Source organism: Notolepis coatsorum, assembly GCF_963971535.1.
Source record: "Notolepis coatsorum genome assembly, chromosome: 12".
Taxonomy (NCBI): Eukaryota; Metazoa; Chordata; class Actinopteri; order Aulopiformes; family Paralepididae; genus Notolepis; species Notolepis coatsorum.
The window spans coordinates 25600195-25612387 of NC_140176.1; the positions used below are offsets into that span (position 1 = coordinate 25600195).

The following is a 12193-nucleotide window of genomic DNA, read 5'->3' on the forward strand; positions in this document are numbered from 1 at the left end:
GTACAGAAGATCACCATTTCAAATAGTTATTTAACTGGCATGTAACTCGACATCTTGTAAATGAGGACAACCTCAACATAACATATTGGGCACACCTTGCAAACGCTCAAATCTTGATGAGACGTAATGCCTGGTGTGTCTTGTCCTTGGTCGAGAATGAAATAACAGATAATAATAATAATAATAATAATAATAATAATAATAATAATAATAATAATAATAATAATAATAATAATAATAATAATAATAATAATAATAATAATAATTTAAGAAATAGCTAAATAGTTCCCCTTTAAATATATATAGATAGATATTTTATCCACAACCCATACGTTTTAATTTAACCATCAGCGGGAAAAGGCCAGCAGTACGCACCATTGTTGTGTTTGGAACATGGTTAGTCTATATTAATCAACATCAACATTGTTGTGTATGGAACATGGTTATATTAACCAACATTGTTGTGTATGGAACATGGTTAGTCTATATTAACCAATATGCCCACTCGCTCGCCGTGTGAATACTGCGGACAATGATCTGCTTGTGTTCAGACATGAGCGCAGTTTGTAATTACACAGACTTAAGACTCGGGTGCTGGGAGGGTGAACTCGGTGCGGAATCATTTGAATCTTTGCGTTCGGACGTACGTGCGGTTAAGGTCAGGAGTCCAGTGTGTGTCTGAAAGGGGCTATATGAAGAAGAGATCCTGCTCTCACAACCAAGCTGACTCGTTCTTTAATCGTTGTTCTGACCAAGTTGTTAAATGGTCTAAAAAAAGTGCACGTTCAAGTACTATACATATCTTGCAACAAAAAAAATTACACTGCTTCTTTCTGTGAAGAAACCAGATTAGATATAGGGAGGTGTAGTCTGACATCACTTTAGTTTCCCACGCGGTCCACCCGTATAGGGATTTATCATTGGTAAAATGTATTATCGGCTATTGTAATAATTCTGCCTCATGAACATTGGCAAGCTTTCCATTCTTGCACAAAATTAGTTCCGTTCTATTACTAACATTGTTTAATAATTTTTGGTTGAAATAAAATTATACGTAATTATTTTACTTGCGAATTGTTTCATGTTGAGCTATAGATTGTGGATGAATAGACACAGAAAGGTACACCATGCCAACGTTCATGCTTTATTTGTTTTAAACGAGACAATTTAGAAATGTGTCCATTGGGAATACAATGCAATTTCAAGCGAGGTGGACCGGCCGGAAACAACAATGATGTACCCACTACACCTCCTATAGGGTTATTTAGTGTTGGTTCACATCCGACTGCCAGGCGGCTATTAAAATGACAAGTGTGCACTATAGCTTTCGCAATAAACTCAACTGAGCGGTATATTGTGCAGTCATGTGACTGTTGTATTTTGTCATGTGATTTTTGTAATAACTTTGTATTGCTTTGCATAATGTGGATTGTGGATGAGTAGTTTGAAAAAAAAATTCTAAGTAACTTTAGTTTATACTATATATTATATATACACCAAACTATACAATATATATATATATATATATATATATATATATATATATATATATATATATATATATATATACACACACACACACCAAACTATATTTCTCCTCGGGATATCTTTTTAAAGAGTGGAAGAAAAAGAGAAGGGAGGGGAGGGGAGGGGGGTGTCCCCATGTGGCCCCTTGGCTTTGACAAGGTAGGAGCGAAGGTCAACGTGCTAATGTGGATGATGCTTGCACTGTGGGGTTAATTAGCTCGCCTCTGATTAGCCCAGTGGTGAACAGCTTGTCAAGGATGGAGTATGTGTGTGTGCGTGTGTGTGTGGGGGGGAAAGGGGGGGGGGGAAGAGAAGAGAGGGGGAGAGTCCGGGCACTGAAACACATACAGATATGGGGGGGCGGGGGGGCTTAAAAGGTGTTAAATTAAGTCTGCTATGTTATTACAGACATGATAGATGGAGACACACATACACACACCCCCCTGTGCATAAATGCCTTGTTTTCCGACTCTGGCTTCACACCACAGTGTGTAGATAGTCAAATGATTTATTCTTGTATTAAACATCTGTCTAATGCCTACAGAGTGAAATCATTTAACTTTATTATTTTTATTCATTGTTTTCTCAAATTTTTTTTATATTCAGATCCAATTTGATTGCCTATATTTATGTCTTTCTACCATTACCCCTCCCACACCTGTACCTCCCCTCTCCCCCATGCTGCTATGACACCTGAATTTCCCCAAGGGGATCTATAAAGGAATATCTTATGTCGTTTTGTTTTTTACATGATTACAAAATTACACTATACGAAGTACAGCACAACAATACATCAGTAATAAAAAACAGACTTCATTCTTTATATATTATATACATATTTACATACAAAAGGATGAGGGACAAGACAGACAAGACCATAAAACCAGGTTGATGGGGCAAACTGTACATCATGTTTTCTGGCATGTTTGTTCGAGCATAAAGGGGAAAAAAATAAGTAGAAGAAAAATAATACTTATAATTATTGTATGGATGCGAGTCATATATTAGGGGCCATTTGAGGAAAGAGGAATGAGCGGTGAAGTTATTGTAGAAAGAGGAATCAGTGGTGAAGGTATTGTAGAAAGAGGAATCAGTGGTGAAGGTATTGTAGAAAGAGGAATCAGTGGTGAAGGTATTGTAGAAAGAGAAATGAGCAGTGAAGTTATTGTAGAAAGAGAAATGAGCAGTGAAGTTATTGTAGAAAGTGGAATCAGTGGTGAAGGTATTGTAGAAAGAGAAATGAGCAGTGAAGTTATTGTAGAAAGAGAAATGAGCAGTGAAGTTATTGTAGAAAGAGAAATGAGCAGTGAAGTTATTGTAGAAAGAGAAATGAGCAGTGAAGTTATTGTAGAAAGAGGAATCAGTGGTGAAGGTAAATGGTGCATTTATATAACGCTTTATCCAAAGCGCTTTACAATTTTGTTCCTCACATTCACCCACTGATGGCGGAGACGAGCATGCAAGGTGCCAACCTGCACATGAGGAGCAATTAGGGGTTAAGTGTCTTGCTCAAGGACACATCGACGCACTGCCCGGGAGGAGCGGGAATCAAACCGGGAACCTTCCGATTACCAGATGACCGCTCTACCTCCTAAGCCACTGCCTATAAGGTATTATAGAAAGAGGAATAAGCAGTAGGATTTTCTAAATTTGAATGGCCAGTGGGTTATGGATACCTTGGTTCTGTCTTTTACGGTTCAGTAATATGGTCTTTTTGGCAATAGTTGGTATTAATATGAATAGATTGAGATGTTTGGGAGTATGTAAATGACTGCTTCTTTTGGTAAATGGCTGCTTTTTTATATATTTACTAGGGATGCTCGATATTGGCTTTTTTACCGATACCGATATTCCGATATTGTCCAACTCTTAATTTCGATACCGATACCGATATCAACCGATACCGATATATGCAGGGTTTCCCCCCAAAAAAACGGAATAATTTCAGGTAATTAATAATTTCACTGGATGCATTCAAAAGGCTTTCTAAATGTAAGCATTATCTGTGCAAAATATGATAATTAAAAAAGTAAAAATTAACATTACATATATCTTGTTGTTGAATTAAACCAACATGCATACTTTTGACAATAAATAAAATAAGAATTGGTTCTTACTTGCTTGCCTGGGTAAATAAAGGTTAAATAAATGTAAAAAAAAAATTTTTTACACCGATACCGATATTTTCCGATATCACATTTTACTGCCGATATCGGCCGATAATATCGGTCGGCCGATAATATCGGACATCCGTAATATTTACAATTTGTTACTCACATTTTACCCATTCATTCACACATTCACACACCGACTGCACGACTGAAACAACGCAACTCATGAGAGGAGTTGTCACAGGGCTGTCGAACGCAGGGCTGAATAGATAGATAGTCATAGCTTCTAAAATTGAAGGTCCGCACTGGTCTGTGTCTATGACAATTAGACTCTGTAGTACCAACATAATTCGGCCAGTACCCTTAAAAGTACAGAGTTGCGTAGTGTACCAAACCCTAATGACCAGTCTTGTCATATTGATCCTGGATACAGTGTTGCACCACCTCTCATCTTCTCTCATCGCTTGTCATTTTTATTACTCAATGTTTCCATCTCCTAATCAGCTCCTGCTGAGCTCCTGCACTATCCCTCTATCTCTTCTTACTGGATGTCTCAGAATAAATTGCTACAATTCCTCTCTCATAGTCAGAAATATTGGGGTAAAGCTTTTACCCACTATGTTGTTTATCCTCCATTACGCATGTTCAAAGTAACTGATTATAGACCACCATTGAGAGGATAGTGACATCCTAATGTTTATGTTCGTCATAGTAGTAATGCCATTTGTAACATGTATGATATGTATTGTGTGGTGGATATGTGGTGAGACAAGCCACTAACAAGAATATTGAGTTATTAAATCAATCGAATGTTTTTTTTTATCCACTTTTTCTCCTCTTTTTCAATTTTTCTCCCATCCCAATTTAGCCGTGCCAATTCTTCCCTCCCCTGTATTGAACGTTGCTCACATATGTCCCCCACTGGCCGGTTGTAGAGAGGATAGAAGCCTTGCATCACATGTCTCCTCCGATACATGTGGAGGCAGCCGGTCACATCTTTTCACCTGCCAGCGCGGACTCATTTGGCGAGGTGTAACGTATGGGAGGCTCACACTACCCCCGCCATTTTCCTGTCTCTGCTGTGCAGGCGTCCCCCAACCGACCTGTAGGAGTCGCTGTCCACAACGTCCAGATTACCACCCATCGACTTCCACCCGCTAACTCTGCCAATTGAGTTAGTATGATGGCCGGCCCAAGCCGGAGGCAACGCAGACAGCCGGAGTCGAACCAGGTGTCTCATGCGTTGGTGACGAGCGCAGGGTCCGCTGCGCCACCCAAATCAATTGAATGTTGAAAATGAATTAAATGTAGGCTATGTACATACTGCAGGTACAAGTGGCCCAATGTGGCTCATGCGAGACGTATTTTTAGCTGTGAGCAGCACCTCTATAGGTCACTCTGTCGGTCAGTTGGTTGGTCCACAAATTCCCCATCCTCTAGCAGCCACAGTTTTTGCCCTAGGAGGCTGACATTTTGCATGAAGATCAAGTCAAGTGTGCGTTTGTGTGTCCATGCCAATTGGCTAAATGTGGGCGTGGCAATGGGAGTGGCCTTTTGCAAAAAGGCCCTTAACTTCTAAATGGATTCACAGACTTGCATAAGAACTTTTGTGGAAAGGTTGTTCATGACCCAAAGCACAGTTGACTAACTGTTCATGCTAATTGGCAAAAAAAGGGAGTGGCAGTGTGAGTGGCCTAGAACAAAAAGGCGCATAACTTTTAAAACTGATTCACCGATCCATGGCCAAACTTTGTGCAAAGCTTGATCATGGGCAAGGGGACACACACACATATATATATATATACACACACGTGTGTGTGTGTGTGTGTGTGTGTGTGTGTGTGTGTGTGTGTGTGTGTGTGTGTACATAGATGCATGCACATATACAATAGCAGCTATTTCTCCCTGTGTAGCTCAATGGGTAGAGCAAGGCACTAACACTACCAGGGTTTGTGGTTCCATTCCCTGTGTAGCTCAATGGGTAGCGCATGAACTATGCTGACTGCGTGCAGAGAGACACCACGAATAATGTGAAGGAGAGGGTTAACTACATACACCATGAATAATGTGAAGGAGAGGGTTAACTACAGACATCATGAATAATGTGAAGGAGAGGGTTAACTACAGACCTCATGAATAATATGAAGGAGAGGGTTAACTACAGACCTTATGAATAATGTGAAGGAGAGGGTTAACTACAGACCTCATGAATAATATGAAGGAGAGGGTTCACTACAGACCTCATGAATAATGTGAAGGAGAGGGTTAACTACATACACCATGAATAATGTGAAGGAGGGTTAACTACAGACCTTATGAATAATGTGAAGGAGAGGGTTAACTACAGACCTTATGAATAATGTGAAGGAGAGGGTTAACTACAGACCTCATGAATAATGTGAAGGAGAGGGTTAACTACATACACCATGAATAATGTGAAGGAGAGGGTTAACTACATACACCATGAATAATGTGAAGGAGAGGGTTAACTACATACACCATGAATAATGTGAAGGAGAGGGTTAACTACATACACCATGAATAATGTGAAGGAGAGGGTTAACTACATACACCATGAATAATGTGAAGGAGAGGGTTAACTACAGACCTTATGAATAATGTGAAGGAGAGGGTTAACGTAGACAATTGGCACAGACTTAGAATTAGACCGGTATGATCCTTTAAGGTTTGTGTGGAGGAAATATTCAAGGAGGGGGGGCAGCAGACTGTGTGCCGGTCTGATCCCACTCAAAATCCTCCGCCATGTTGAAATTGGGTTCCATGAACAAAGTAACCTTTTAAGAACGACAAACACAACCTCTGCTGTGCAACAGATGTATATGCAGCGCAGTCTCTCTCTCTCTCTCTCTCCTATCCCTCCTTCTCCCTCTCTACTATACCTCTCTCTTTCTCTCTCTCCTATCACTCTCTATCTATCTATCTCTCTCCTCTTTCTCTCTCCCTCTCTTGCTAACAAGGCTGAAGCTAAGGCACAGGGCTTAGGGAGCCGTGACAGAAGGATTCTAATAAGCCCTCCACTCTCTCCTTCTCTTCTTCTCCTCTTTTTCCATCTCTCTCCCTCTACTTTTATCTCTCTCACTCTCCCTGTAAAGACAGCGGCAGAAACCATTGGCACGAAACTACCACAACTTCATAACATTTACACCACACCGCTGCAAAAGGAAAGCATCGAGAAGGACACAAGCCACCCTGCTCACGTTTTTTGAGTATTTTAGGGCAATCCACTAAATACATTGGTTTATAATCTAACACAATAACCTCTTTGTACAGGCCTAATCAAAGTGAAATCAGTTGTTCATGAAAATAACAAATTAATAGTATCAGTATAGAGTCTAGACCTTTACATGGAATCTTAAATACTTAACCAGATTGCTTCTGTTGCCTGCACAATAAATACACTTCGTGAATGTGTGCTTCACTTTAAGTGTGCACTGATCAAATTAAATAAACAACCATACCCAATCAAATCGAGATAATGAATTACACCTAACGGAAATAGCTTCTGTGGTCTAAGCATTAACACAAACTAACATACCTGGAGCCGTGAACGATATGAGGCTCAACTTGCTTTAGATTGTGTGACAGGAACACCAACATGTCCACATTCTTTGGTATCAGGGGATTTTTTTTAGTTTTGCTTACAATAAAGGCAGCTTTTGAAAAAGAAATGCGCTCTGGAGGGAGGGGTTGAAGTGGCAGGGATGCAAAGCAATCGCGTGCAGCTACAGCTGCCATAACAGTCCACATTTCATCTCCATCACTCAAAGAGGACCGGAATCCATCTTTGACTTAAAAATGTCTTCCGGTTCCTTCAGTTATTAGGTTTATCCACATCAACCACCGACGTCCAACAAAAAATAACTTTACTCTATGATGATAAAAGCCCATTACAGATAATAACAGGACGTGAGTCATAACTGATGCAGTAGTCTCATTCACTGCTCAGGACAAAGAGACCCGTCAATATCGTAGAAAGAGAAGGATTTAAACGGTTGATGAATACACTCTGCCTAAGTGAGACATCACCAGTGAGCCACAATGACATACGGGACAAATGGAGCCTTGTCGAGAAGCGCAGCGGTTCCTGGGTAGACGAGAGCTAAGTAGGTACATAGGTTTTCTGAAAGTTATAATAAACATCCTTGTTTGAGAATAACTGATGAATGTAGATTCATAATGAATAATGTTGGGTTATTATTTCAATAAGAAAATTCTTATTTTTGGAGGGTCATATATATATACACACACGCGTGTGTGTGTGTGTGTGTGTGTGTGTGTGTGTGTGTGTGTGTGTGTGTGTGTGTGTGTGTGTGTGTGTGTGTGTGTGTGTGTGTGTGGGACAGGCTGTCAGGGGGAGCTATGTGACCTCTGTGGGGGTCAGAGTGACTCTGTGAAGCGTTCAGTCTCTCTCCTCCTGCTGTTTGCCCAACATGCTCCACATAAAGGAATATAATTACTGCTGAGAGAGAGAGAGAGAGAGAGAGAGAGAGAGAGAGAGATAACATTAATGAACAAAGGAGAGAGAGAGATTTCTATTTTGAGAGAGAGAGATAGGTAACATTAATGAACAAAGGAGAGAGAGAGCGATATTTCTATTTTGAAGCCACAAAATATTATTTTGAGCCCACAAATTTATTAATTTGAGGTTGACTCAAATGACTGAAAACAGGAGAACATCGACAAGAGCAAATGAAAACATGTGGGATTTATTTTGTGACTTTTGCAAAACTGTAACTTTTGTGTACAACAACAACAACTTGTTACACTAGAGGTTACACTAGAGGTTCCAGTAGTGGGCAGCTTGAATTGCCAGGTCCTAGAACCAGCGCTCTGGGGAGATCTTTTATTTTTAGAGCATTAACTCTGTGGAATGGCCTGCCTCGGAACCTCTGCTGCATTTACAGTAGATTCACTTTTAAAAAGAATCTTAAATAGTTTTTAAATTGTTTTTAACACTGTAAAGTGGTTTTTTGTTTTTGTTTTACACTAATGTAATTTTAGCTATATTAATTGTTACAGTAGGTTCATTATGCATTGTGTGTACTGACTTTTAATAATTTAGTTTTTTTGCAATGGTGATTGTTTTTGTGTTTTTTTGTGTGTGGACCCCAGGAAGACTAGCTGGTTGCTATCGCACCAGCTAATGGGGATCCCTAATAAAATCAAATCAAATCAACTGTGCACAAACGTATCCTTCAGTGCTGTTAGCAATGTGCGCACAAAGAAACCCAGTGCAATTGTGAAACAGTTCATTCCTTCTTTTAGGTACGTGTTCATGGTCCCCGACAAAGACTGTTCGGTGAGAATGGAGGGGAGTTTAATGAGGAAGTGAGGCACATGGCAGAGCACTTTAATATAGACGTAGAGACTGCTGCTGCCTGCAGCCCCTGGAGCAGAGCACTTTAATATAGACGTAGAGACTGCTGCTGCCTGCAGCCCCTGGAGCAGAGCACTTTAATATAGACTGCTGCTGCCTGCAGCCCCTGGAGCAGAGCACTTTAATATAGACTGCTGCTGCCTGCAGCCCCTGGAGCAGAGCACTTTAATATAGACTGCTGCTGCCTGCAGCCCCTGGAGCAGAGCACTTTAATATAGACGTAGAGACTGCTGCTGCCTGCAGCCCCTGGAGCAGAGCACTTTAATATAGACGTAGAGACTGCTGCTGCCTGCAGCCCCTGGAGCAGAGCACTTTAATATAGACTGCTGCTGCCTGCAGCCCCTGGAGCAGAGCACTTTAATATAGACGTAGAGACTGCTGCTGCCTGCAGCCCCTGGAGCAGAGCACTTTAATATAGACTGCTGCTGCCTGCAGCCCCTGGAGCAGAGCACTTTAATATAGACTGCTGCTGCCTGCAGCCCCTGGAGCAGAGCACTTTAATAGAGACTGCTGCTGCCTGCAGCCCCTGGAGCAGAGCACTTTAATATAGACTGCTGCTGCCTGCAGCCCCTGGAGCAGAGCACTTTAATATAGACCGCTGCTGCCTGCAGCCCCTGGAGCAGAGCACTTTAATAGAGACTGCTGCTGCCTGCAGCCCCTGGAGCAGAGCACTTTAATATAGACGTAGAGACTGCTGCTGCCTGCAGCCCCTGGAGCAGAGCACTTTAATATAGACGTAGAGACTGCTGCTGCCTGCAGCTCCTGGAGCAGAGCACTTTAATATAGACTGCTGCTGCCTGCAGCCCCTGGAGCAGAGCACTTTAATATAGACTGCTGCTGCCTGCAGCCCCTGGAGCAGAGCACTTTAATATAGACGTAGAGACTGCTGCTGCCTGCAGCCCCTGGAGCAGAGCACTTTAATATAGACGTAGAGACTGCTGCTGCCTGCAGCCCCTGGAGCAGAGCACTTTAATATAGACGTAGAGACTGCTGCTGCCTGCAGCCCCTGGAGCAGAGCACTTTAATACTTTGGACTTTGGACTGGGACTTTGGACTGGGACTCTTTGCACAATGTTCATGGATACTGTCGATACTGCTGTTGTTTGAGTCACAGATAACTACTCTCTTGCGGACGCCATCAAGTCCACCAAGTCTGTGACAGAGAAGAGGCTTGGGCTTGATATCACAAACCTCAAGGACTTGATTCCCACCAGAAAGATTGAGTACTCCTTGTGGGCAGCCACTAAGCAACAGCTGGCTGACAGCGCTCGTGCTGCTGAAGGCACTCTGTGAGGGTGTATGGAAGCTTAAGTAAAGACTCTTGGACCATTTATTAACTGTTCATTCTGGACTATGACATTGTGAAATAGTTTCACTCTCTAAAAGAAAGACTTAAAGAATCTAAAAGGAAACAATCACATTGTTGTTTTTGTTTAGTTTCGGGGTTTTTGGCAACTGCAATCGCTTTAAAGGGGTAACACTATGATGTGAGTCAGTGTGAGTGCATGTGTGTGTGTGCCAGTGTGTGTGCATGTGTCAGTGTGTGTGTGTGAGTGTGGTGATCGGTACCCAGTTCTGGAGGTAGCACAGTGAGCCGGTTGCCTTGAATGTGGAGCTCCTTGAGCTGAGCCAAGTCCCCGATCTCTTTGGGCAATGAGATCAGATCATTATCCCTCAGACTCAACTGGAGGGGGGGGGGGGGGGGGGGGGGGAGAGAGAGAGAGAGAGAGAGAGAGAGAGAGAGAGAGAGAGAGAGAGAGAGAGAGAGAGAGAGAGAGAGATCCAATAAGCAATGGGCTCATTGGGAGGGGGAGAGTGGGGGGAGACAGAGAGAGGCATGAACAAGTGAAGGTACAGGATATCTTCTATGCTATAACTGGCATAATGTATCGACTGGCTGAACATGAGGAACAACATATGAATGGGCAATGATATTAAATATCTTTGACGTATGTAAAGGTTTATAAAAAAATATATATTATAATCATTTTGAATCGAAAAGCAGAATCAGAATCGGAATCAGATGCCCAAACCTATCGACCACACAGTGGTGTGAGATTGTAGTGTACATTTCCGATAGCGGATAAAGGCTCATATAATAACAATAGTTTGGAGCAGGAAACTATTAATTAATTGGCCGATACCATTCCCTCTCATCATATTTAAGCTAGCTTAAAATGCCCTTTTAAGTTTGGAGCAAAATCGACCCCTTTGCCAGTTAGCTAGCATGACACGGCTGGAACCTTTGGATTCCTCAAGATCTCTAGCTTCCTATGATACCAGTATTTTCATGCTAGCTTAAAAGCCTGCGAGAGCCCTTTAAAGACGGATAATCAAACGGTGGGATATCGGTAACATAAATGGGCAATATCTGGTGTAGGAATAAAAGCCAGTTGTTTAACCATGACCTGGTGCCCGGTGTCTATAACTGGAGCTACAATCACACATCACCAATCCCCTTTCTGACCCAGGCCATAACGAGGGAAGTCTGACCACAGATCATGAGATAATAATAAAAGTCCCACTGATTCTCCCCCTGGTTAGATTAATTACTCACTATCTGTAGCTTGGCCAGCTTGCCGATGTCAGCGGGCAGCGCCTCGAAGTCGTTGTCGCTCAGGTAGAGAGCGCGCAGGGTCGCTGCAATACACACCACAGGACCAGCAGTTAGTCATGGTGTGTGAGGGAGAGAGAGAGAGAGAGAGAGAGAGAGAGAGAGAGAGAGAGAGAGAGAGAGAGAGAGAGAGAGAGAGAGAGAGAGAGAGAGAGAGAGAGATAGCAGGCATGTAGAGTGGCTTCAATTCACACAATGGGAGACAGAATGAGACATGGTGTGTGTGATATTATTATTAGTGTGTGTGTGTGTGTGTGTGTGTGTGTGTGTGTGTGTGTGTGTGTGTGTGTGTGTGTGTGTGTGTGTGTGCCTGAGATAGAGAACCCACGGCGTGGCTACATTTAACACAACAGGGGACTCCATTCGTCAAGATGTGCATGTGTACAATGACAGTAGTATGTCTTTTTGTGTGTGTGTGTGTGCATACGTTTGAGTGCCTGTGTCTGTTAAAAACAGGGTGTGCATGTGTCTCACAGTGTGAGTGCATGTTTGTGCCCTGCCTCCCTCTCTCTGTCTGTCTGTCTGCGTGCGTGTGAGTGTGTG

General features: G+C 42.2%; 1 protein-coding gene across 2 annotated transcripts in view; it reads right to left on the reverse strand.

The window, feature by feature from the left end:
* The window catches only part of rsu1 (Ras suppressor protein 1), a 98119-nt gene that overhangs the window by 43921 nt on the left and 42005 nt on the right, over positions 1–12193 (reverse strand). For both annotated transcript variants that reach the window (XM_084326605.1, XM_084326606.1), the window contains exons 6-7: positions 11594–11676; positions 10606–10720 (exon numbers count right to left, since the gene is read on the reverse strand). In XM_084326605.1, the coding sequence (XP_084182731.1) occupies positions 10606–10720; positions 11594–11676 (198 nt within the window). The remainder of the gene's footprint in view (positions 1–10605; positions 10721–11593; positions 11677–12193) is intronic.